Below are 23,980 nucleotides of genomic sequence, written 5' to 3'. Positions count from 1 at the left end.
ATTGTTTTCGTAACTGAAATGTAGTCCTTGAGCCCAAAATAAAGTTCCAGAGACAAGTGCTTTTAAAGAGGCCTCCAGATGATTTTAGTACAACTGCCTTCATTTACTCGAATTAAGAGCAACTTAGAAAACTGTACAACTGTCTTTAAATTTCTAATATCTTTGATTTTCTCTATGCATATCTCCTTTCCATCTGTAAGAGATCCAGACCCCTTAAAAACTAAAACATACATGAAAAGGTCACTAAAACTTCCCAAGGCAATAATTACACCTAGACAAGTGTTAATGGACATTTTCTCTATACTGCTTTCATTATAGATGCTATGTATCATTTTATTTTTATTTTTTTTTTAATTTTTTAAAATTTATTTATGATAGTCACACAGAGAGATGAGAGAGAGGCAGAGACACACACAGGCAGAGGGAGAAGCAGGCTCCATGCACCGGGAGCCCGATGCGGGACTCGATCCCAGGTCTCCAGGATCGCGCCCTGGGCCAAAGGCAGGTGCCAAACCGCTGCGCCACCCAGGGATCCCTACGTATCATTTTAAAAACAAGTCAGTAGTTTAAAAAACAAGTTTACTGGGGCACCTGGGTGGCTCAGTCAGTTAAGTGTCTGCTTTCAGCTCAGGTCATGATCCCAAGGTCCTGGGATAGAGCCCCCAAGTTGGGCTTTGTCGGACTCCCTGCTCAGTGGGGAGTCAGCTTCTCCTTCTGCCTCTCCCCTAACTCATGTCTTCCTTCTCTCTCTCAAATAAATAAATCTTAAAAAAAAAAAAAAAGTTTACTGAAGTATAAATTACATATGGTAAAATTAAGTCTTTTTTGTGCACAGTTCTTTGAGTTTTAACAAGTGCATACAGTTGTGTAACCACCCTCTACAATCAGGATACAGAACAGTACTATTATCCCCCCAAATTCCCTCGCACTCCTTTCTTGTCAAAGCCTCCTCCCACCCCCTGCCCCTAAGAAACCACTTATCTGCTTTCAGATCCCAAAAGTTTTGTTTTTTCTAGGACATCATATAAATGGAATTATACAGTATTACAGCCTTTGAATTTGGCTTCTTTCTTTTAGCATAATACACTTGAAATTCATCCATGTTATTGGTACTTTTCCAATGAATTTCAATGAGGACGGTGTCCCTACTTTACAGATTAGGAAACATGAGATCATTTGCCCAAGGTCACATTAGTGGCTAAGACACAAGAAATTGAGACACTCGTAACTGCTGGGTTAATATGGACATGGATGGATTAAACTAAAGTTTGATAATGGGCCAAAGTAGTTGGCTACAACCAACAGGACTACTTAGACTAAGTGGTCAAAGAGCTCAAAATAGAAAGACAAGAGTTTAGGGATGCCTGGGTGGCTCAGTGGTTGAGTGTCTGCCTTTGGCTCAGGTCGTGATCCTGAGGTCCTGGGATCATGTCCCACATCAGGCTCCCTACATAGGCCTCTCCCTCTGCCTATGTCTCTGCCTCTCTGTGTCTCTCCTGAATAAATAAAATCTTAAAAAAAAAAACAAAAAAACACAAGGCTTTGAAAGTATAGGTCAATATAAACAGAACAAAGGAGGAAAATCAGGGAAGGTAGTCAGTCTGCGTAACTGTATCTTTTAAAAACAGTGTTATACATCAAAGTTCAATAAACAGTCTACACTATTAGGCTATAGGCTTTCATTTCTGGGTATAAAATGTGTATAAATATAAGTAGTGGTTGAGATGTGAAGCTTGGTAAGTTATGTGTTGATAAAACACTTTTAAGTCCTTAGGTAGAAAACATCATAGAATTGAAGAGCATTTAAAGTTTTATAGTGAAGAGCTTAACTCTTAGAATTAATGAAATACAGTAACTGCACATAGGGGAGTCTGAAGTACATAAACATCACTCTCTTGAATAATCTTTAGTAGGACAAGTTACTACCTTATAGAGCACTTAAAAGCAGCATCAGTATTCATTCATTATCCTCTCTTGACTGCCCTAGTGTATACAGTACTCACCTAGTGAGGAAGCTCTAATGTTTGCTTCGTGCTGTTACATTGATTACAATGGGTCTGACTTAGAAAGTGTGCCACTGGGTACAAAATTTAAGAAGAAAGATTTTCAAGGGTTAATTAACACTGCTCTGAACTGTGTGTGTGTGTGTGTGTGTGTGTGTGTGTATATATTTATTTTAAAGAGCAGTAAAAAAATACATGTATGCTAAAAAATTCAGAATGGGCTAGGTGGAAAAAAAAGTCACTAAATAGAATTCATAAAAATTTTATAATATAAGGATATCTATAATCCACCCATATATATGTTAGAGACATCTTAAAAAATGACAAATAACATGGGTCAAAAATATTAATGAAAACATATATAAATACCACAGGTATTTTGGAACTAGAAGATATAATGATGATCAATTAATACAATCACCAGCTTAGAGATAGGCTAACTAAGGTCCAAAGACTGAATGAAGTTACTTCTCCAAATCAAAGAGTACGTGAGAAGAAGAGCAGGGACCCCGGTATTCTATCTGTTTACTCTGAATTCATTGAATATATCTTTTTTTAAATTTTTATTTATTTATGATAGTCACAGAGAGAGAGAGAGAGAGAGAGAGGCAGAGACACAGGCAGAGGGAGAAGCAGGCTCCATGCACCGGGAGCCCGACGTGGGATTCGATCCCGGGTCTCCAGGATCGCGCCCTGGGCCAAAGGCAGGTGCCAAACCGCTGCGCCACCCAGGGATCCCTCATTGAATATATCTTAAACAAAAGTTTTGCCTAACTAAAGCTTTTGCCTATATTAAGTATTCTAAGTATATTAGCAATCAATAAGAAGAGTATCAGACATTGGTCAGTTCATTTCTCTCAATACAGAAATTTAATATAATAAAAAGATTGAGTATTCAGAGAAATTTAGTTAAGATCCAAAATGTATTCTCCAACATGTAAAATAAAACTTAAGTATAATTTTAATTTTAAACTAGAGGCATTGTTTGAAAGAAAACGAAAATATCTTTATTACTGTATTTCTAAGCAGACTAGTGTTTTAATGTTTGGAATTAACTTTTAGCAATGTAAAATTCAAGAACTATATCGAAAACTTTTTTCTTAGGTATAAACTGTGTCAAAAGATCAATAGTTAGTTGTGCTGACCAAGATCACTTACTCATTTTTAAGAAGTAATCTGCTAAAAATAATTTGCTATTCAAATTCTAGGTTATATTTCACACTCCTGAAAACAAATTTTATCACATCTGTCAGAACTTAGTAGGAACAAACTACTCCATCATAGTTCAAAGAAAAAACATAATGTTCTCTAGAAACAATTTATGAAAAAGTCAGATCCATATTTCATATGTGCCACAAAAGCTCATCAGAGTAATAACCCTCCTTCTCCTGGGTGTTATCCTACCATCTGCTGCTCTATTACTTATCTTTATTTTGCAACTAATTAACAGCATAATCTTCTAAATTCAGCAAGTTAATTATCATTATTGTGGTCTTTGCAGCATCATCAGTCCTCATGAAGTCTTGTCTCCCCACCCCCAGAGAACATATGAAAATGAAGTAGGTTGGGAGAGAGTCTGTTTCTTTGGAGTGGGCTCATTAGGTGTTTGCTGATTAGCCTGGCATGCAGAGGCAGGTCAGAAGAATTCTGCTGAACATGAGGTTCCATGCAGGGCCCAACTAAGTTAATGTAGGTTTCTGAACATTTGCCAAGATGCCCTCTGTCAGCTCTCAGTAGAAACCCCCCGCAGAAAACCTACTGGCTACCCACCGTGTGCAAGGATATTTCTGTTTGTCACACAAGACTTAAAGGAACGACTGTGGAGAATGCTACATAAATACTTTATTAAATCTGAACAATACTCTTAGATGATTAATATTTTCTTATTCATACAAGTTACTTTTTGATTACAAATAATACATAAGAAAGTTGTTTTATTAGAAGAGTAACACAGATGGAAAGTTAACTATGGTTTATGTGCTTAATGACAAGATTCCTAAACCTAAATTTAGTGAAGTCCACTGAAATTCTGTGTAAGACTGTAGATCCTAGGAATCTTTCTGTAGTACTAAAATTTAAAAATACTAGATAATCTTATATTTGTGGACCCCCACCTACATTTCTTTTTCTTGGCACATTCTCACTTTTACAAAGACTTAAATGTTCCAAGAACAAAAAAGCTTGCTCAGGAGGAATTTCTTTAGCAAAAAAAAAAAGGGGGGGGGGAGGGTCCATTTCAATATTTATAGTAGACATAGACAATGCATATCGGTCTCCCTATGAGCCCTAGGCATCTGAAAATCAGGGCCCCAGAAAAATATCCCTGGCTATCTTGGGATACAAATAAGTTTCTCTTTAGCTATAGTGTGCTAGTCATTCTTAGGTATTCCAATGCCATTTCTCCTACATTTATTTTTTAAGGTATCTTCCACTATATTTCATCTTAATTTCAATGTAGTTAATAGAAAGTAGTATATTCATTTCAGGTGTACAATATAGTGATTCAACAATTCCATATATAGCTTAGTGCTCATCTAGATAAGTGCACTCTTATCCCCTTCATCTATTTCACCACCCCACCCCCTTCTCACTGGTAACCATCAATCTGTTCTTTGTAGTTAAGAGTCTGTTTTGGGGTTTGTCTTTTTTGTTTTGTTTCTTAAATTCCACATATGGGTGAGATCACATGGTATTTGTCTTTCTCTGACTGGCTTATATTGCTTAGTATTATATCCTCTAGATCCTTCATGCTGTTGGAAAAGGTAAGAGTTCATTCTTTTTTATGGTAGAATAATATTCCATTGTGTGTGTGTGTGTGTATACATATATACATACACATGTATGTATGTATATATATTACTTCTTTATCCATTCGTCTATTGGACACTTAAGCTGCTTCCATAATTTGGCTATTGTAACAATAATACTGCAATAAACACAGGGGTGCATATCCTTTTGAATTAGGGTTTCTGTATTCTTTGGGTAAATGCCCAGTTGTGAGATTACCCTGGGTCATAGTATAGTTCTATTTTTAATTTTTTGAGGAACCTCCATACGGTCTTCCACAGTGGCTGCACCAGTTTGCATTCCTGCCAATAATGTAAGTGGTTTCCCTTTTCCCCACATCCTCGCCAACTTGTTTCTTGAGTTTTGGGTTTTAGCCCTTCTGTCAGGTGTGAGGTGGTATCTCACTGTGGTTTTGATTTGCATTTCCCTGATGATGAGTGATGGTAAGCATCCTTTCATGTGTCTGTTTGGCCATCTGGATGTCTTCTTTGGAGAAATGTCTGTTCATGTCTTCTGCTCATTTTTCAATTGGATTATTTGTGGGGGTTTTTGGTATTGTGTAAGTTCTTGATTTATTTTGAATACTACACCTTTATTGGATATATTGTTTGCAAATATTTTCTCCCATTCAGTACGTTTTTTGTTTTGTTGTTTCTTTTGCTGTGTAGAAAGAAGCTTTAGATTTTGATATAGTTTCAATAGTTTAATTTGCTTTTGTTTCTCCCACTTCAGGAGACATACCTAGAAACATGTCATTACAGCCAGTATCAGAGAAATTACTTCTTGTGCTCTCTTCTAGGATTTTTATGGCTTCAGGTCTCACATTATGATCCTTAATCCGGGACGCCTGGGTGGCTCAGTAGTTGGGCATCTGCCTTCAGCTCAGGCCGTGATCCTGGAGTCCCGGGATCGAATCCCACATTGGACTCTCTGCATGGAGTCTGCTTCTCCCTCTGCCTATGTCTCTGCCTCTCTCTCTCTCTCTCTCTGTGTGTGTCTCTCATGAATAAATAAAATCTTAAAAAAAAAATCCTTAATCCATTTTGAGTTTACTTTTTGTGTATGATGTAAGAAACTGGTCTACTTTGCTAACACCATTTGTTGAAAAGACTTTTTTCCAATGCCTCCAATGTTGAAGATTAATTTACTATATAATTGTGGGTTTACTTCTGAGCTCTCCATTCTGTTCCATTGATCTGTGTGTCTATTTTTGTGCCAGTACCATACTTTTTGATTACTACAGCTTTATGATATAACTTGAAATCTGGAATTGTGACACCTCCAGTTTTGTTCTCTTTAAAGATTGCTTTGGCTTTTTGGGGTCTTCTGTGGTTTCATACAAATTTTAGGATTGTCTGTTGTAGTCTTGTGAAAATGGCTATTGCTATTTTGATACAGATTGCATTAAATCTGTAGATCGCTTTGGGCAGCATAGACATTTTTACCATATTGTTCTTCCAGTCCACAAGCATGGAATGTTTTTCCATTTGTTTGCATCATCTTCAATTTCTTCAATGCTTTATAGTTTTCAGAGTACAGGTCTTTCACCATTTTGGTTAAATATAGTCCTAGCTATTTTATTATTTTTTGTGTAATTGTAAAAGGGATTTTCTTAATTTCCTTCCCTTTCTGCTGCTTGTTACTTTATAGAAATGAAACCAATTTTTGTATGTTGATTTTGTATCCTGCGAACTTAATTAATTCACCAGTTCTAGCAGTTTTTTGGTGAAGTCTTTAGGGTTTTCTATATATAGGACCATGTCATCAGCAAATAGTGAAAGATTTACTTCTTCCTTATTATTCTGGATGCCTTTTATTCCTTTCTCTTGTCTGACTGCTGTGACTAGGACTTTAGTACTGTGTCAAATAAAACTTATCTTGTTCCTGACCTTAGTGGAAAAGCTGTTTTCACCATTATGATGTTAGCTGTGGATTTTTCATATAAGGGCTGTATTATGTTAAGGTATGTTCCCTCTAAGCCTACTTTGTTGGGTGTTTATCATGAATGGATGTTGTACTTTGTCATATACTTTTTCTGCATCTGTTGAAAAGATCATATGGTTTTTATCCTTTTTCTTATTGATGTAATGTGTCATGTTGATTGATTTGTAAACATTACATCACCCTTGCATCCCTAGAATAAATCCCACTTGATCGTGGTGAATGACTTTTTTAAAGATTTTTATTCATTCATGAGAGACACACAGAGACAGGCAGAGACATAGGCAGAGGGAGGCAGAACTTGATCCCAGGACCCCAGGATCATGATCTGAGCCAAAGGCAGACGCTCAACCACTGAACCACCCAGGTGCCTCTGAATAACTTTTTTAATGTATTGTTGGATTTGGTTTGCTAATATTTTGTTGAGGATTTTTGTTCGTCAGAGATAGTGACTTGTTCTTTTTTTGTGGGGTTTATCTGGTTTTGGTAGCAGTGTGATACTGGCTTCCTAGAATGAATTTGGAAGTTTCCTTCCTCTTTTATTTTTTGGATAAAGTTTAAGAAGAATAGGTTTTAATTCTTCCTTAAATGTTTGGCAGAATTCATCTGTGAAGCCATCTGTCCTGGATTTTTGTTTGTTGGAAGTTATTTGATTAGTGATTCAACTTCATTGCTGGTAATCAGTCCGTTTAAATTTTGTTTCTTCCTGATTCATTTTTGGGAAGTTACACATTTCTAGGAATTTATCCATTTCTTTTAGGTTGCCCAGTTTGTTAACACATAATTTTTCATAATATTCTTACAATCCGGGAAGCCCTGGTGGTTCAGCGGTTTAGCGCCTCCTTCAGCTCAAGGCATGATCCTGGGGACCTGGGATCGAGTCCCACATCGGGCTCCATGCATGGAGCCTGCTCCTCCCTCTGCCTGTCTCTCTGTATGTCTCTCCTGAATAAGTAAATGAAATCTTTAAAATATATATATATATATATATATTTTTTTTTTTTCTTACAGTCCTTTGTATTTCTGTAGTTTAGGTCTCCTCTTTGTTCCTGATTTTGTTTGAGTCCCTCCCCACCTCCTTTTTTTTTTTTTTTTTGATGAGTCTGGCTCTAGATTTATCAATTTTGTTGATCTTTTCAAAGAACCAGCTCCTGATTTCATTATTTTTTATATGTTCTTTATCATTTATTTTGGCTTTAAGCTTTATAATTTCTTTTCTTCTAATGAGTTTTGTTATTTTTCTAGCTCCTTTAGGCATAAGATTAGGTTATTTGAGATTTTTCTTGCTTCTTCACAGACCAGTATTGCTATAAACTTTCCTCTTAGAATTGCTTCTGCTGCTTCCCAAAGATTTTGGACCAGTTTTTTTTTTTTAAGGATTTATTTATTTATTCAGAGAGGGAGAAAGGCAGAGACACAGGCAGAGGGAGAAGCAGGCTCCATGCAGGTAGCCGGACGTGGGACTCGATAAAAAAACAAGGATCTCCAGGATCACACCCTGGGCTGCAGGTGGCGCTAAACTGCTATGCCACCGGGGCTGCCAGACTTTTTTCATTTGTCTCCATTTATTTTCTGACTTTCCCTTTGATTTGTTGATTGACTCATTTGTTGTTTAGTAGCATGTTTTGTTCTCTTTTCAGATTTTTCCTACTGGTTGATTCTAGTTTCACTACAATGTGGTTGAAAAGATGCACAGTGTAACTGAACTTTTTGAATTTGTTGAGACTTATTTTGTGACCTAATATATGATCTATTCTGCTCCAAGTGTACTTGAAAAGTTTGTATTCTGCTATTTTAAGAAGGAATATTTTGAATATGCCTATTAAAACATACGGTCTAATGTGTCATTCAAAGCCACATTTGTCTTGTTTTTTTATCCATTCTGTCACCCTATTTCTTTTTTTTTTTTTTATTTTTATTTTTTTTATTGGTGTTCAATTTACTAACATACAGAATAACACCCTGTCACCCTATTTCTTTTGATTGGAGCGTTTAGTCCATTTACATTCAGAGTAATTACTGATAGGTAATTAGGTATTTACTGGCCTTCTGTCATTTGTTTTGTTTTTGTAGATCTTGTTTCTTTCTCCCTTGCTCTCTTCTCTCACCCTAAGTTGGCTTTCTTTAATGATATACTTGGATTTCTTTTTTTTCCAATCTATTACTGGTTTTTGATTTGTGGTTACCATTAGGTTTGTATATGACATCTTCGGAACCACATGTCATTTTAGCAGAATCACTAGTATACTATTTAGCATGGCATTGAGAGATTATGATGACATAGGTCAAATAAATCCTTAGGAGAGACGAAGAATCAAGTAAGAAGGATGTTTAAATAATTTTCAAAGATTTGAAAACAACAAAGCAAAATCCAAGTGAAGCACGAAAGAAAAAATTTTTAAGTTTTACTGAGGAAGGGTAGCAAGCAGACTGACAAAGAGAAAAATTATTTAACGTGTAACATGAATCTAAGAGATATGAGCTGGATGGAAACCACTCATTTGGAGAGTATGGATTTGGAGTCTTATCATTGATGGAGAACAGTCATGTCCTGTGATCATTTATCTAGTCCTGCGTAGGTCATTAAAAAACCTACACATACACTGGGATCTGAACCGAGTCTCAACTTTCTTCAGGGATGATACAATTATTTCCTCATTTGGTAAGTCTTTTTTTTAGCCCACAGGAACTTAATACTGTAAATTAATGACACTGACATTTTAATTTAGAAAAAAACTGTAGCTATTTGGTATTTTATGTCCTAAAAGTAATTAAAATAACTTGCCACAGAGTTTAACAGGTTACGTTTGAATTTCAATTTAAAATGTTTAAGAGATCAGTTTAGTCTTGTCAGTTGGAAAAGCTAAAAAAGCTAAAAGCTTTACCAATCTTCTAATACTAGACAGTTTAGGAAAACCAAACCTCACTATAAGTTTAATTAACCTTTGAAGTTATTAAAATACTTAGGGAAGTTTGTTAGACAACTGAGTTACCTATAGGATTTATTAAGTCTCAAATGAAGTTTAGAATGTTTTAGATTAATTGTATTTGAGGACCTTTAAAAGCAATCATTATATAATTGGATTTGTAAACTGGCCTTGAGAATTCAGGGAAGAATTAAATTTTGGAATTTGTAACTTTAATAAATCTAAATTTTTTTTTTTTTAAGTAGTCCCTCCAAAAAAAAAAAAAAAAAAAAAGTAGTCCCTCCGTGGATCCCTGGGTGGTGCAGGGGTTTAGTGCCTGCCTTCGGCCCAGGGGTGATCCTCGAGTCCCAGGATCGAGTCCCACATCGGGCTCCCTGCATGGAGCCTGCTTCTCCCTCTGCCTTGTGCCTCTGCCGCCTCCCCCCCCCCCCCCCCCCCCCCCCGCCCCGTGCTCTCATGAATAAATAAAACCTCGGAAAAAAAAAAAAAAAAAAAAAGTAGTCCCTGCATAATGGTTTTTATGCACATGGGCACCAAAACCCAGAAATAAAAAATCTCATTGATATGATATAATCCTAACTGTTGAAAAATATAAGTAATGGCCTTAAAAGGTAAGAAGACTTTCTATGTTCACCAGAATCATTTGCAAGAAAATTTTCAAAATTTAAATTTAAACTGCTAAGTTTAAATTTAAACTAAGTTTTTTAGTACCTAAGAAATGTTTGTTAAATAAATTAACAATAGAAAGAAATAATTGTTATAGAGGCTGAGACCAAATATATGAACGTGAATCAAAATACAATAACCAAACTATTTTCAGTTTATTTCCTAATGTTGCTAGACTGGTTTTGTATTTATAACAATATGTAAGTATTGTAAGTATGTATTGTAACAATATGTAAGTTGATGATGGCATGCAAGCAATGAAAATTCTTAAATAGTCAACAATGTTCATTTTATGTTACTAAGATAGAGAAAATAGACTAGTAATATTTGATAAAAATATAAAACCAAAGGTGAAATGTACAGTAATTTCTGTATAACCACCACCAAAAAAAACCCAATTAATCAGAATTCCCTTAGCATACCAGGCAATTGGTAACAAATTGGTAACAAAATTGTTACCAGTTCATGTTACCTGGATAGAAATGAGCCAAACAGGTATGATATATTAGAAAACAGACAGGGCAATCAAGTATACCAAAGGTGGTTAAGTTCCCAAATCACGATGTAATTAAAACAGAAATCAGTAAGATAAAAAAAAAGTCTCCAGATATTTGGAAATTATACAATATACTTTTTTATAACCCATAGCTCAAAGAAGAAATCACATATTAGAAGATAATGAAATACAGCAAATCAAAATTTGTGAATAGAAAAATTTATAGCTTTAAGTGCCTATATAGGAAAGGTAAATAGATCTAATCAATAAAATCTAAGCTTCCACTTTAAGCCAAAAAACATAGGCAAATTAAACCTGATTAAGAGAAAGTAAGTATTAGAGATAAAAGCAGCAATCAGTGATAGTACAAATATATTATTAAGAAAAATAAAGGCAGGCTACAGACTAAGAGAAAATATCTGTATGTCACAAAAGTTTTGTATTTATTATATCTAAAGAATTCCTATAACATGATAACAAGAGACAACCCAATTTAAAAAATCAGCAGTAAGATATCACAAAAAGCATCTGGAAAAATCAGAAATGCAAATTAAAACCATATGATATTGCTATAAACTCCTAAAAATGTCTACAATTAAAATGACAGATAAAACCAAATGCTGGCAAAAATGTGGGATCAACTTGAATTCCCATACTCTACTTGTGAGAATGTAGATGTCTGGCAAAGGATCTGGCAGTTTTCTTACGAAGTTAAATGTGTAACTATCCTCTTACTCAGCAATTGCACTCTTCAGTAGACATACCAAATGAAAATAAACATCCACATTAAGAGTTATACAAGAATGTGTATAGCCTCTTTGTTCATAAAGCTCAACACTGAAAACCATTCAAGTGTCCATCAACAAGAGAATGGATAAAGAAATTGTGGTATATTTGCACAATGGAGTATTACTCAGCAATAAAAAGAAGTAAACAATGATATATTCAACAACATGGGTAAGTCCCATAGACATATGGTTGGCTGGACAGAAGAGTATATATTAGCTCTAGAATTTCATACAAAAGGAATCAATTGCTGGCGACAAAGATCAGAACAATTGGGACGTTGTACTGACTAGGGAGGAAAATAAACTTCCTGGGTAGATGTTAATCTTCTATACCATGATAGTAGTGTGAGTTACATTAATGCACTTATATATCAAAATTAAAGTTGGTTCATTTCAACGTATATAAATTTTACATTAAGAAAGGCCTATTAAAAGAATAATGGAGGGAACGCCTGGCTGACTCAGTGGTTTAGTGCCTGCCTTTGGCCCAGGGCGTGATTCTAAAGTCCTGGGATCGAGTCCCACATCAGTCTCCCTCTCTCTCTCTCTCACAAATAAATAAAATCTTCGAAAAAAAAGAAAAAAAGAAAAAAGGAAAGAAAAAGAAGAATGGAGTTGGGTAGGGAACGGTCTGAGGCATAGATAAAATAAGAATGGCAGTTATATTCCTAATAATTGAAGTTGGAGATGGGTACATGAGGGCTCATTATACCATACTGTTTAGTTTGTATATGTTTGAAATTTTCCATAATGGAAAGTTGGGGGGGGGGGGGGAAGGAAAGACTAATTTCTGAGTCTTTCTATTTAATTAAAAAGGACAATCTTATTTACCACTTCAATTAAAACAGGCCATCACCTAAATATGGCTATTTTAACATTAGCAAAATTCTAATAAATTTAATTGGATTGTTAAATTTAAGTGTGGCAATCTGTGACTCCCCATGCTATTTTTTGGGCCTTCAACCAATGATTGTTTTCCATATATAAATTTATTAAAGTTGTAGCTTTGATTTTTTTTCTACCATATAAGCACATAAAACATTTTTATTCTTCTTAATTTCCTGATGACCTAAAAGTTACTCAAGGAAGTATTAAATGTAATAGTTTCTACAAATATGGCCTACTCTTCTTATAGCCAAAAGTATTTCTTTAAATTTGAATTGTTCCTTTTGAATTAATTTGTTAGGAAAAAAAGTCCAAAAAAAAAAAAAAAAAGTCCACTGAATATGTAAATATATTTTTAGATGCGGTGTACAACAGATCTCTTTAATTCCTACTACTCCACTCAGTTCTCACTAATTGAATTTTTCACTAGTACAGTATGTCTATAGTAGGAAATGTAAAAAACATTCCCCGTGAAGCTGTTTTGCTATCAAGTGAAGAGGATTCATCTTGTATTTCCAAAGCTTTGAGCCAAACATGCTGTTATGAAAAAAAAAAAAAAAAAAAAATTCCCTTTTGGGTTTTCAAAAGTTCTCTCCCCCCAATCAAGGACCAGCTAATTTTCATACTTTTCAACCACTGTTCATTTAGATGGTGTGTGTAAGTTTTACTGGCAAAGTCATCACATGCCAATTTCAGACTGATTATTTGCAATAATGGAAAACAGAGGTAAAAACTTAAAGCTTTGCAATATATTATATAATGGCTTTTAAACATGTAATTTTATATTGTTATTACAGTGCCCATAGACAACAGGTGTCTAATAACTACTGATTTTCTAAGAATGTAGAGTTATTAATTGATGTTAAGAATTAGCCCTAAGGTAAGTTAGGATATAGAAGAGAGAATTACATGGATTAAAAAACAAAACAAAACAAAACAAAATCAACAGCACCTTTAGGTTTTTTACCAAGGAATTTAGCACGTTTATGGAATCTAAGAGAAACTCTAAAAATCAAAGTTTAATCTCTTTATCTTACAGATAAGGAAACAGTCTCCTCAAAGTCAAAATGGCTTAAGAGTAGTAAATAGCAGAGTTAGGATTAAAATTAAAACACGTCTCCTGACTCCTAATCTATAGCTCATCCCTTAAACAACACCAATTTCTTAGTGTCAATACACAACCCCAAACTATGGTGTTTTTGGGATGCCTGGGTTGCTCAGTGGTTGAGTGCCTTCAGCTCAGGATGTGATGATCCCTGAGTTCCCGGATCAAGTCCCACATCGGGCTCCTGCATGGAGCCTACCTCTCCTCCCTCTGCCTATGTCTGCCTCTGTGTCTCTCATGAATAAATAAAATCTTTAAAAAAAGAAAAAACTATGTTTTTTCTTTGTATATTATGTGTAACATTTGCTAACTTGTATATGATTTCAGAATTCTTAACATTGTTCTATAATTTGTGTCACTGTTTATAAAACCATCTGTACTGCCTTCAGATGATTACATCTAGTTTCAGCTGTAATATTCCCAGCCACCACCAGGAGGAGATTTTGTTTAAAAAGCTACAGCCAAAAACCAAACCAATTACAAGAGCTAGAACTTTACTCCCAAATCCATCCATTTAAGGTACCACTAACTAGTCTCTACATTTTCTGGTTCTTCTAAAGTGTGATGCATTCCAAATTTTATAAAATGTGATCTATCTTGTATATTTGAAGCAGGCTTTAATGGAAAAACTAATTCAAAACAGGCTCAAGAAATGTACAGAACAAGTAAATCTTGCTTACCATTTTTGCTTCTGACTGTACTGGTTGAGGGGAGGAAGGACCTGGAATTCCTGGAACACTAGGCACCATGGTGACTGGTCGAACAAGCTAAAATATATTGAAAAATAATTGCTAGAGAGTATATTCAAAATGATTGTCCTATATCTGCACAATGGCTATAAAAATTTGAGAGTTCAGAACCAGAAAGCTGTAAATCTTTATTGATCTTCTGTCCTGATTTATCCTTTAAAACTTGTCAATTTCTGAGACACTTGCTTCTCCAATCTCTAATTTTCAATGTCTTTTTTTAAATAGTTTCTTCTTACAGAAACTCAATTTTTAAACTGATGCAAAATTTCCCAAAGATCTGTCATACTGACATTTTGAATGTGAAAGGAAAAAATGTCAAAACTTGTGACAAGTAGGCAAATAACTTCACAATGAATTTTGCTCTTCTAATTCAGTTTCTAAAATACATAAAGAAAGGTTCGTTTGTATATAAATATGCACATAATGACAAAGAAAGAACCTGGTTACCTCAAATAATTTCTCTAGAAATAATGTGGAACAGATTTTTTTCATTTTGCATACCTTTTTAAAAAAACTAATATTAACATTGGTAATTAGTTATTATATAGCTACAGTAGCTCTCCTTGCATTTTAGTTTTATCATAATTATATTTAACAGGGTAACTATATAATCTCAAATTCAAGGGCAAGAATGTTTCCCCCTTCAAAAATATCCTAGAAAAATAGGAAGTAGTCACCTAATATCTGAGTCCTTATAAAGTCACTCAAATAATGCATTTTGAACAGCAAGGTTCTGTCTGAAGATGATACCTCAATCTTATAATTATGCCAATTAGTGCTAATTTTCAATACTTAGCAAGGCCACTTGGAAGAATGTATTAATAAAAAATATTTCATATTAATTTTAATAATTTTCCTGGGGGTATAATCTCACCAAAATGTTGGAAGTTATTGTAAATAGACTTTTAAAAATAATTTTCAAAGGCACCGGGGTGGCTCAGTCAGTTAAGCATCTGCCTTCAGCTCAGGTCATGATCCCACAGGTCCTGGGATCCAGCCCCACATCGGGCTCCCTGCTCAGTGGGAAACCTGCTTCTCCCTCTGCCTCTGCCCATCTCCCTGCTCTTGTTTCTGCTCCCTCTCTCAAATAAAATCTTGAAAAAAAAATTTTTTAAGCTATACAATAAATGATTATATTGTACTGATCAGAAATAAATATCTGTAAGGTAAAAAAAAAATTTCTTTTTATCATATGAAGGAGTATTAGGGCTTGGGTAAGATTTCTAGGAAGATATACATTCAGAAAGTGTTATGTTGAAATTACTTAGGTGAAAACAAAAAGTGTTTTGAAAAAACTGTGGTAGGTGTTTTAAAAAGTGCTTTTTTTTTTTTTTTTTAAGATTTTATTCATTTATTCATGAGAGATACACAGAGAGAGGCAGAGACACAGGCAGAGGGAGAAGCAGGCTCCATGCAGGGAGCCGACGTGGGACTCGATCCCGGGTCTCCAGGATCACACCCCGGGCTGCAGGCGGCACCAAACCGCTGGACCACCAGGGCTGCCCTAAAAAGTGATCTTAATGATGAAAACCTGAACACTGAAGACACATTTGAAGAAGAGTTTGAATAAAATTGTTATATGAAAAGTGAGAAAAGAAAAAGTATTTCTTACTCAAAAGAATGTGCATTTAAATATTCTCTATATTATTAAGTATTACAAGTAGGTGTTTAACTTGCCTATGACTTTCAAAATTTATATATTTATATTTAACATAAGCTCAAGAGACTTCTCTTTTGGATCTTACATGCTGATTTACCCTTCAAATGGTCAATTTCTCTGAGACATTTGCATTAGCAAACTGAAGGACTATCTACTGTTTTAGACTGTTTAGATTTTCACATGCCTGGGCCAGCAAAGGAATTCTGTAAACCCAACTTGACCATAAAAGTTCAGAGAGTGTTCTTATAAACAATTCCTACAATAATCGAAGTATCATGGAGTTACTGGACATGTGTTCTAGTATAAATATCTTCCTAAAGAATAGAACTATGTGTTAATATTTTAATTCTATGAACTAGTCAAATTGAAATGGGTTAAATAAGGATAAATTTCTTAATATTAACAATTGAAGGAAAAAAATTTTTTGGAAGATAGAAAAACATTTTCTAGTCAATTATGTTTCCCTTTACTGGTATATGCTACCACTAAAAGGGGAGTAAATACTACTAACTACTACTAAGTATTTTGTTGGATTCAGTTTCATAAACCAATCAAGCTTCCGAAAGTGTATTTTCTGATTACAAAGATCAGTTTGGTATGAAGAAAAGATTTAGTCTAAATCTCAAACTTACTGGGACTGCAGCTGGAACATGCACATTAGAACTTGTAATTGATGCAGGAATAGCAACAGGCATGGTCTGTCCATTAGGAAGATGCAACAGAAGAGGAAATGGGCCTGGTACAGGACTAAGAAAAACAGAAGAAGGAAAATTAAAGATAAGAAATCCTTATTAGTCATCTCTAAAAATATGAGTATTTTTACTATTTTTTAAAAATATATTTTAAAACTATTTTCTAACCATCACAAAGCAAATTGCAAATTTTTACTATTTTTAATTGCATCTTAAATGTATAATACATAAAGCAGTGTGGAAAAACAACAGGGGAAAAATAGGAAAAGTTAATGGATTTACTTAGGACAAGCTCCAATGTTAAATGAGAAAAATTCTTATCAGAAGCTCTTGAGGGGCACCTGACTGGCCCAGTTGGTGGAGCATGCCAACTCTTGATCATGGGATTATGAGTTTGAGCCCCACACTGAATGTCAACATTACTTAAAAATAAAATCTTAATAACAAAACAAAGAAAGCTCGAGGGATATGTGTTAAGAACTAAAAATAAGAGACCGCCTTAAATTCATAAAGTTGATTTGTTTTTAAAACTAAATTTTAGTTGGGGTGCCTGAGTGGCTCATTTTGTTAAGTGTCTGACTCCTAGATTTTGGCTCAGGTCATCTCAGGGTTGTGAGAGTTTAGATTCTCTCCTCCTCTCTCTGTTGTTCCCCCCCTCCCCCAATTAAATTTTATATATTTGTTTTCTAATCTATTAGATAATATGAAGAAAAAAAGACAACCCAAATACTTTCCAAAAATCAAAGCATGCAGAATATGATTAACACATACCCACACATACCCCTAAGGCTACAATTTGAATAATTAAATGTCTTAAGAAAAACTGTGACAAGAAAAACTTAATTCATAAACAGTTTAATGACTAGCCCAAATCATCACTTACACGATTGGTCTGTTGGAGGATGGTGCCTGGGTGATTACAGTACTTGAGGTTGGTGAAGGTACTGCTTGCTGAATAATTACACTTGAGTCAGAACTTGTAAGCAGCACGTTGGGAACCTGTAATGATGCTGGACGAACAATAGCTGATGTGGGCTGTGCAGTTTGTGCCAATGGTACCTCCTATTTAATGAGATAGAGAAAGAGTAGGATTTAAAAATGTAAGTCAATCCATGACGTTAGAGTGAACAGAATATAACACACTTTGAAAAGTGTCCACAGGATAAATATCCTCCCCCAAAGTAATTTCATGTTAACTTTATTTAAATAACTTAAATATAATATAAAGAAAATTTTGGAAGTAGCTATAAAGCTTTTCAAATGCAACATTCATATTTTAATTTAAAGACATCAGAGTGGTTTTTTTTTTGTTTTTTTTTTGTTTTTTTTTTCCAGTACAACTTGTTTTCCTATCAATCCAGAAATAGGCTGGGCAACTTGGCTACGATTCCATGAGAATTTCTGTGAAAAGTAAAAATATAATTTATTCTCATGGAATTGTAGAGCTTAAAGTCCAGAGAGATTGCCTAGTCCTACTTCATCATTATACTGTAAAAACAGGAAACAGGTCCAGGGAGACTGGGTTTATGGTTGATACAAATTCAGTAATAGAAACGGTTAAAAAAATTTTAACACAATACAAATGTTTGTTAATTTCAGGTAGCTATTACTATCCCCCACTCCTGATAATTTCCCAATGTCAAAAGGGCAAGGAATACTGATTAACATCCTGAATGTAAAATAAATAATTACTAGAGTGAAATCTTTCTAAATTAAAGGAAAACACAGGGCAACCTGGGTGGCTCAGTGGTTTAGCGCTGCCTTTGGCCCAGGGCATAATCCTGGAGACCTGGAATCGAGTCCTATGTTGGGTTCCCTGCATGGAGCCTGCTTCTCCCTCTGCCTGTCTATCTGCCTTTCTCTCTGCTGCTCATGAATAAATAAAATCTTTAAAAATTAATTAATTAGAGGAAAACACAGAATCTGTGAGTTAGTCAGGACCTTAAAGATGGTTTTTCCCCCCAGTTTCACAGATTAGGAAGAGATTAAGGGCTTTACATAGAACTTCTTAACTAGTTAGAGTAAAAATTGGGTCTATTGTGTTCTTTGAATTGGTCTTTATGCTGCCTATTACCAAATCTTATTAAGCCCCTTGGAAGAAAGATCAACTAGAACTATTGGAACTTCATTTATTCAACAGGTTTGAGAATTTATAGCATACCTTCAAAGGGCTAGGGGAAGAGACAATAAATAAGTAAAAGAAGAAAATTTCAGATAATAATATGTTACAGAGTAATACTACAGCATAATAAATTATGAAAGATTAACTGAGGGAAGGTTAGAGTTGGCTACTTCAGAGAGCAAGTAAGGTGAGCTTCTTTGCAATAAAAAATGGTGCTGAATGAATGGATACTGAAAAAATAACAAGCGAGAGGGAGAGGCAAGCAGTACTAAGAGTAATGTCTTCGAGGTAGGAAATAACTTAGAATATTTGATGAATGTAACACAGTGGCATGAGGTGAAGGCTGGATGAGCAGATAAGCTCAGATCAACGAGGACTTAAGAAAGGAGTATTAGTCTTTTTTTTCTTTTAAAGATTTATTTGAGAGAGAGAGAATGCACCCATGAATGGGAGGTGCAGAGGGAGAGGGAGAGAGAATCTTCAGCAGACTCTAAGCTGACTGCAGAGCCCAATACTGGACTTGATCCTATGATCCTGAGATGAGCCTAAACCAAGAGCTGGACATCCAGCAGACTGTACCACCTAGGCACCCTTAAGAATATTTAGTTATCTTAAATGTAATGGCAAACCACTGAAAGATTTTAAGCAGAAAAGTGACTATAATGTGTTAAAAACAAAGCCATCTATAGAATATTGGAGATGGAAGCAGCAAATCCAATTAGAAGATAATTGTTACTAATCCAAGTAAAAGATGATGATGGCTTGGAGTAAGGTGTTAACACTGAAGACTGAAGATAAATTGAGGATATTTCAGAAGGTATATCTGATGTCTAAGAAGATTTGCTGTTGCTTTGGTGTAAAGAAAAAGAAGGGAGGCCCTTGAGTGGCTCAGTTGGTTGAGCATCTGACTTTGGCTTCTGTCATGATCTGGGGGTCCTGGAATTATGCCCTGCATCAGGCTCTCCACTCAATGAGGAGTCTGCTCATTCCTCCCCTTCTTCCCCCACTTGTGCTTTCTCAAACAAATAAAATCTTGAAAGGAAGGAAGGAAGGAAGGAAGGAAGGAAGGAAGGAAGGAAGGGGAAGAGGAAGAGGAAGAGGAAGAGGAAGAGGAAGAGGAAGAGGAAGAGGAAAAGGAAAAGGAAAAGGAAAAGGAAAAGGAAAAGGAAAAGGAAAAGGAAAAGGAAAAGGAAAAGGAAAAGGAAAGGGAAGGGAAGGGAAGGGAAGGGAAAGGAAGAAAAGAAAAGAAAGAAAGAAAAGAAAGAAAAGAAAGAAAAGAAAGAAAGAAAGAAAGAGACAGCACTAAGGATTCTTGGTTTGAGCAACCAGATGGGATGGAGAGAAAATTTACTGAGCTAGAGAAAACTATGGAAAGAATCAAGAGCTCTGACTTAGATATATTAAATTTAATAGGTCTATTAGACATAGAAAAAGAAATGTCAAGATGGGAGCTGTAAATGAGTATGGAAATCCAGAAGATATCTTGGTTGACATAAGTTTGAGAGTCAACAGCATGTAGCTGTTTTTTAAAATTTATGGGTGTAGATGAGATCACCTAGGAAGAAAAGTGAGAAAGACAAGAGAAGGCGGCCCTGAACAGACTTTTACAAGTTGGCACAACTATGCCCTGTCCAGAGAGAGGCTACAGACCTATAGACAGGAATGCAGGAAGAAGGATTACCCTAGAAAGATCTAAAATAGCAATGAAGAGGGAAAAACTGTTGAGTCTGGAGGAACTGGAAAGCTCTTTAGAAAAAGGATATTTATATCACAGAATTAACAGCATTTTCTATTAACTGTGATTATGTGGAAACGATCTTTATGTCCAAAAAGAACAGGATAATACATTAAGATAATGATAAAGTGCAACCATTAAAAATTTTTCTAATGACATGGGAAAGTGTTCATTATACTACAAAAGTAAACTAGGATCAGGCTGCCTATAAAAATATTTTTAATGTTATTTTACTTTATTTATTTATTTTTAAAGATTTTATTTATTTATGAGAGACACAGAGAAAGAGAGAGGCAGAGACACAGGCAGAGGGAGAAGCAGGCTCCACGCAGGGAGCCCGACGTGAGACTCAATCCTGAAACCGCAGGATCATGCCCTGGGCTGAAGGTGGCGGTAAACCGCTGAGCCACCAGGCTGCCCTATTTTTTTAATGTTATTTTAAATTAGAAAGTAAACTGCCCAGCGAGAAGTCTGCTTCTCCCTCTGCCACTCCCCAAGCTGTGCTCTCTCTCAAATAAATAAAACGTTTTTAAAAAAGTAAACTACGGTTTTTGAATTTTTCTTTGTATCCATTTAATTATTCACATATATATACATATATATTCACTTATATATGTGACTTCTAATTACTCACTTATGTATGTGTATTTGTATAATGTTTGCATGTATCTATGAAAACTGTTTCAAAATATTGGTAATTCTTATCACAGTTATGGGCTAACAAGATTTTGGTTTTCTTCTTCATATTTTTCTGTATTAAAGTATTTATAATGAAACTCACTTTATAATTAGGAAATGAGGATAACAATGCACAAAACCTCTTAGGTCAAAGCATTTATTCTTATGTAGAAAGTTACTTTTTCTACCTTACTTCTAGATCCTGTCATGACAGAAGTCCATTAATTCATTTACAGTTTTAGAATAACATAGTATACAAAAAGAACAAGATAATACATTAAGATAATGATAAAGTACAACTATTAAAAATTTTTCTAATGACATGGGAAAATGTTCATTTCCTCTTAATTGCCATTCATTGCCTCTTAATTGTGCCACACGTAGCACCCCATGTATTCATTATACATGCTTATGAACAAAAAGTGATCAAGAAATACCCATGGGGACCTGGGTAGCTCAGCTGGTTAAGCATTCAACTCTTAAAGATTTCAGCTCAGATCATGATCTCAGGGTTGTGAGATAGAGCTCCGTGTGGGTTTCTGTGCTGGGATTGGAGACTGCTTAAGATTCTCTCTCCCTGTGCCCCTCCCCACTCCTCTCCCTCTCCACCTCTCTAAAAAAAAAAAAAAAAAAAAAAAAAAAAAAAAGAAGAAGAAAGAAGAAAGAAAAGAAAAGAAAAGAAAAGAAAGAAAGAAAGAAAGAAAGAAGAAAGAAGAAGAAAGAAGAAAGAAGAAAGAAGAAAGAAGAAGAAGAAAAGAAATGCCCACAGTAATAGTCACATAACACACACTATAGCTCAGGGGGTCCCAAGTTACCAAGGTATTCAAGATCCAGAAATGAGGCCCTAAACCATCTACAAAAGGCTTGTACCAGAGACAGTATCATCATCTTAGTTGGTAGTACCAAAGATTCCTTGTAGAGAATGAGTAAACTACTCCTTTAGCTCTTAAAAAGCCTAAATAACCTTGGTTCAAGAATTTTAGTTGTAAATAAAAAGCTGTCACTATTTAAAAGCAGAGAAGAATAAAATAGAAAAACCCAGAAAAATTAACTTCACTTTATAAATTCATGTAGCCTTTAAAAAAATAAATTTTATCTAAAATGACTGCTGTTTCCCCTATTATTTTTCTGCATGTAATAAAAAACAAATTATCTATAAAGGTGATGTTTTCTTTCCCTGAAATTTCTGAGTATTCCCAGGCTTTCACAAATAAGGCTATTACAACCTAATACTCAATTATGTATAACTTATCACATTAACATTTTATGTAAATGAAACATTTAACTTCACTTGGGGGTGCTGTTTTTTTTACACTAAGTTTGCATTTCTACCCAAAATACAAATTTCTAACCTTTTCATCACTGGTAGTAGACTCTGGGTGAGGTAAAGGACTATCCTGGTGAGTTGTTTCTACAACAGAGGGCTCCTCAATTTTGCTTCTTATGATAGGTGTTGCAAGAGGGGATAAATCTAGAGGCATCTAAAATGCAAACATTAAAGAAAATATCAGAAGTTCAAAAATGCCAGTCAGTATATCTAAAGTAAGAAAGCAAGAAGTATAAGCTATGATTACTACTTTGTTAGAAGTACTCTTTTAATTTCATGGTTAACATACTTTTTTAATGTCGTCTTCTGAGGCTTTCTTGAATTCATTCTCAAACGGACTTGCCAACTCATTAAATAAACCCACTTCTTCACAGTTTTTCAAGAATCTTGTTGGTGTAGGGGTCTGATCTGAAATAAATGTCAGAAGCAATCACATAGATTTAAATATGCAGGACTCTCAAATATAGCTAGTAAGTTAACAAATTAGCAGGACTGGTTCAGTCAGCTGTTAATTCTCTCTTTGGAAAGACCTCTTCCTTTAAAGCAAACAAAATTTGGTTAAGTTTTTGTTGCAATTCAAGATATTTCCTCCAACTTTACGAACCATAGAAGTATGAAAAAAGTCCTTCCTGTTCCTTAGTCCAGACCTTCTGAGTAGAGTGACCTAAGCATCTTCTACTCAGATCAACTATTATCAACTATTAAGGCAATAAGAATTTTTAAAAGTTTACATTATTAAAAATTATGATTGTTTAAAATACATGCAGTCTGGAGAAAACTAGGACAAGAGCATGTATATTCACTCTAGCTCAGCCCTTCCACTAGTGTTCATAATCTATTATGAAAGCAAGCTTAAGATAAAATGGAATTTTTAGTAGGTAGCCCAAAATACTACAAGGAAGAAAAAGAAGGTTAAAACAAGAGCCCTAAAACAAAAACAAACCAAAACAAATCCTCCTTATCACTATCCATAGAAGCCAATTTTCTATTTTAATACATTTTTCAAGGTTGGAACAAGGAGCTATATAAGAGTTACATATTTATGGAATGCTCTACCTTAATTTCTAGGCAGTAGAGGAATAGTCAACTCTATTTTCTCACAACGTGAAGTATTTTAACTATACTTGAATATGTACTCATGCAATGTACATTAACACATGTACTGGTGATGGAATAAATGTCAATTAAGATCCATGTTGAATGAAAAATAGTATTTTTATGGATTTCTCCTTGGTCTTATTACTTTCCAGGCTATTTATTCATACTGACCAGAGCTGGGGACACATTAAAATTCTATTCACATTTTATGTATTTTAGGGCATCAAGTTAGGTTTTATCAGGAATCTAGCCTAAGCTAAATAAAAGTATAAGGATGATTCCCAGTTTAAGATTTTGTAAAATTAAAATTCATATATTTGT

General features: G+C 34.8%; 1 protein-coding gene and 1 long non-coding RNA gene across 33 annotated transcripts in view; one reads left to right on the top strand and one right to left on the bottom strand.

Moving 5' to 3' along the window:
* The window catches only part of LOC144304894 (uncharacterized), a 103,417-nt gene that overhangs the window by 3,355 nt on the left and 76,082 nt on the right, over positions 1 to 23,980 (top strand). The window lies entirely within an intron of this gene.
* ATF2 (activating transcription factor 2) overlaps positions 1 to 23,980 on the bottom strand; it is a 106,760-nt gene that overhangs the window by 41,506 nt on the left and 41,274 nt on the right. For 23 of the 25 annotated variants that reach the window (XM_077883504.1, XM_077883507.1, XM_077883508.1 and 20 more), the window contains 5 exons: positions 22,851 to 22,969; positions 22,587 to 22,715; positions 17,583 to 17,761; positions 16,640 to 16,754; positions 14,279 to 14,365 (listed from right to left, as the gene is read on the bottom strand). In XM_077883504.1, coding sequence (XP_077739630.1) covers positions 14,279 to 14,365; positions 16,640 to 16,754; positions 17,583 to 17,761; positions 22,587 to 22,715; positions 22,851 to 22,969 — 629 coding nt within the window. The remainder of the gene's footprint in view (positions 1 to 14,278; positions 14,366 to 16,639; positions 16,755 to 17,582; positions 17,762 to 22,586; positions 22,716 to 22,850; positions 22,970 to 23,980) is intronic. The other 2 variants (XM_077883505.1, XM_077883506.1) reach the window with 2 other exon arrangements.

Source organism: Canis aureus, chromosome 34 (assembly GCF_053574225.1).
Source record: "Canis aureus isolate CA01 chromosome 34, VMU_Caureus_v.1.0, whole genome shotgun sequence".
NCBI classification, from domain to species: Eukaryota; Metazoa; Chordata; class Mammalia; order Carnivora; family Canidae; genus Canis; species Canis aureus.
This window is presented reverse-complemented; position numbering and strand designations above follow the sequence as displayed.